At 44.9% G+C, this 3,358-nt stretch overlaps 1 protein-coding gene across 1 annotated transcript; it reads right to left on the bottom strand.

Annotated features, from left to right (window-relative positions):
- Positions 1–202: 202 nt before the first annotated feature.
- On the bottom strand, positions 203–3,358 carry LOC104430328 (cysteine-rich receptor-like protein kinase 1). The gene is given in 10 exon segments (XM_039307673.1): positions 203–651; positions 984–1,128; positions 1,374–1,608; positions 1,872–2,051; positions 2,054–2,074; positions 2,077–2,220; positions 2,309–2,422; positions 2,596–2,736; positions 2,739–2,883; positions 2,885–3,358. Coding segments are annotated over 10 exon segments (1,914 nt in total). The 5' UTR covers positions 3,347–3,358; the 3' UTR covers positions 203–324.

Genomic DNA, 3,358 nt, shown 5'->3' on the forward strand with positions numbered 1-3,358 from the left:
TACTCACTGAGCTGTGATTGCTCACCCCTCTATTTTCCAATGTTTTTCAGGTCCCTCGATTAACAATAAGTAGGTACGAGAGCAATATGGATGTGGGGACTTTTAAGAGTTGGTTTTTGGGAGCTTTGAGGCTGCGTCCTTTGAGTGGAAGGATGGCCGTGTCATCCCCCATTCTTGTTAGTTTTGGGGTGTGACACAATCCTTCTCACAGGACCATATGCCCATCTCATAACATGCGGCTGAAGAATAAATAGTGGTCCTCTTCAAATGTCCGAAAATTACATCGCCTCCGCTGGCTCAGTTGATACCGCCAAAAAGGCTATCTCACAGGAGGCTTATGGTGGAAGCGGAGGAAATTTCAGCATTTGTCAGTTGGTTTATGATCCCAGTATTCGTGTTCGACCTTCTGCTGGAGTCATCTGGAATTGGATTATTGTTGAGAAATGGGGGTTGCATTGGCATGGGAACTATGCACTCCAGATCGTTGAGCATCTCAACTACTTCTGACATGGATGGTCGTAAATCTGGGGAAGCTTGGGTACAAAGAAGCGCAATTTGAATCACATTCAATGCCTCTGAGACGGGAAACTTGCCTTTCAACGCAGGATCGATGCATTCAGAAAGTCTATTTGATTTATATCGCTTCCAAACCTGAGAAGTACAGAAAAGTCGAAGCAAGTCATTAGAAACTTTGCTAGTGTTCAGCAGAAAAGACAGACTACCTCCAGATTGTGAAGGGATGAATTAAATAAAAGCCCTTGTGCAGCTGAATCATGATATGTAAAGCCATGAAGGGGTTCGCGAGGGTTACAAGATTTCCAGTACAGAGAAAAGAGTAGCCGGAAAACTCTCAATTTGAAGTTCGAGAAGATGTTACTTGTTAGGATTTATTCCAACTCTATATCATAGACAAGAAGAAATTTGCAAATGTGGCATGCATATTCTAGAGGTTGAAATCAGGAGGATAGGTATATGAATCTTACTGATTGCAGAACTGAACCTGAGGCCTGCCCAAAGATACTGTTCTTCCTACCACTTAGAATTTCTAGGACCAGCACGCCGAAAGCATAAACATCTGCTTTCTCTGTTAGTTGTCCCTTAACAAGATACTCCGGAGCCATATAACCCCTGCAAAATTATTCTTTCAGAAGGAGAGAAATCTGTTCTTCAGAATCTGTAATAGAAGATGAAATTGCCAAAGAGTGAAAAGAAGGGGTCATCCCCACAATAAGCCTTATATCAGATGCTCATCTTCTGAACTCATAATACATGGCGGTTCAAATAGCCAATCCAGTCTTCTCTACATGAAGAAGTCTTCTAAACTGGCTCAATTGAAACAAAAGGAGAAAAAAATAAAAAGACCAGAATCTTACAGTGTCCCTGCAATACCGGTGCTGAGATGAGAATTTTCTGGATCAAGACATCGAGCAAGTCCAAAGTCAGCAATCTTTGCTGTGAGATCTTCGTCAAGAAGGACATTGCTGCTTTTGATGTCTCTGTGTATTATTTTCACTCCACAAGGTCCATGGAGAAATGCCAGCCCCTCAGCTGTTCCGGAGATGATATTAAGCCGCTCCTGCCAACTCAGGACATGGGTCGCATTCTTGACTGCAACGGCAACCAGGTCTTGTTATCAGTTACATTATTGCAATTGAGTACTTATCAGGAATGAGATTGAAAAACTGCCTAGAAAAGACTAGAAAGAAAAAGTACTATTTTGGAACGAGATGAAGCTAGCAACTAGATTAACATCATAGAACAAATTTGGAGAACCTAAAATCTAGGGTTTTGTTTTGGTAGAGGCCCAACTTATGAAACCAACTCCACTAATCTCGGATGCAGAATGGAGCAGCAAGTGGGGGGTAACTTACCAAAGAGGATTTGATCAAGGCTTCTGTTGGGAACATATTCATAAACTAGGAGGCTTTCCGGGCCTTCAATGCTGCAACCCAGAAGGCGGACCAGGTTCTTGTGTTGGATTCCACTGATCAAATTTACCTCATTGAAGAAGTCATCCACCCACTGACAAGTGTTGAACACCAGTCTTTTACTGCAACAACTCTTCCATCAGGAGGATCCCCTCGTATACAGAACCAGCTCCTCCTTGGCCTAATTTCCTCGACTCATCAAAGAAGCCGGTAGCCTTCTCAAGCGATTCGTAATTAAAATTCAGATTCGACTTCCTTACGATTGCCGGAACGCCAAAGAGTATCTTCTGGACTGAGAATAGGCAAAGAAGATGGATGGCATTAGAGAATGTTTAAAGAGAAAGTTAAAACAGAAATATCCTCTTTAGTTTCGCATTTACCTTCTCTTTTCTTGGATAATTTTCTGTATCCAACATAAGCACCGACGATAAGAAGTGAAGTTGCAGCAGCAACGGATAAAGCAATAGCAATGATGATCCCAAGCTTCAACGAGTCTATTAAAAAACACAAAGATCATCCTTTGCTGACAAGAAACCGGAAGCTATAGCGATTAAGAGGCAAAAAATAACCTACTACAGACTACAGCTATCCCAATTCAGTTGAAAATACAGAACAAGAAAACTAGAACATTCGTGCAGACTAACTTGCAAGATCACTCAATTCTTACCACCATCTGTAGGGACGGTATAAAACCTCTGAGTCGAATATCGCATGAAACATCCGGCATTCATAGCCCTCCCTTCATCCCCAGGAGTGCAGTTCCTCGCCCTGATCATCGCATTCGCCAAGCACTCTCTACACCCTTCTCATCGAGAGTGTTCCAGCACTGCGCCAGCGCATAAACGCCAGCGACTCCTCCCCTCCTCGCCTCTCCAAAAACGGCGAACCCCTTGTTCCCCGGTGCGACCGCCGACACATTCGTCAGCACCCGATCGACCTTATCGACAAACTGCTGCCCTCGCCTGCTGGTCGGCCGAGACGCTGGACTGATTGGCGCACTTGACCAGGTCGTGCTGCGGATCGACGGTCTCGTTAAAGAAATTATAGTAATCGGACCTTATGAAGCAACCGTCGAGATACAACCGCCCCTTAGTATCCAAGATGGTGCATCGAGAAAGTAAAGTCCTGCTGTGCGCGAAACAGAGGATGCAATCGTCGCGGCTCAGGTCGCCGTGGCACTGAGCCAGGGCGTAGATTTCTGGCAACGGAGAGGTTATGGAATCATTAGCCCAGCGATCTTCAGCGACTTTCGCCAAAACTTTCTGCATGACGTCGAGGAAGTTCGAGACGGACGTGACGTTGGATTTGAGGCATAGAATGCCTGCCTCCGAGATTCGAGGATCGCCGAGCGAGGGCAAAAACGAGGAGCTGAAGAGAACCAGGAAAACGCAAGTGAGGTTGAGGATCGAAGGCCGCATTTTCGCAGCTCC

The sequence above is a fragment of the Eucalyptus grandis genome, chromosome 2, assembly GCF_016545825.1.
Source record: "Eucalyptus grandis isolate ANBG69807.140 chromosome 2, ASM1654582v1, whole genome shotgun sequence".
Taxonomy (NCBI): Eukaryota; Viridiplantae; Streptophyta; class Magnoliopsida; order Myrtales; family Myrtaceae; genus Eucalyptus; species Eucalyptus grandis.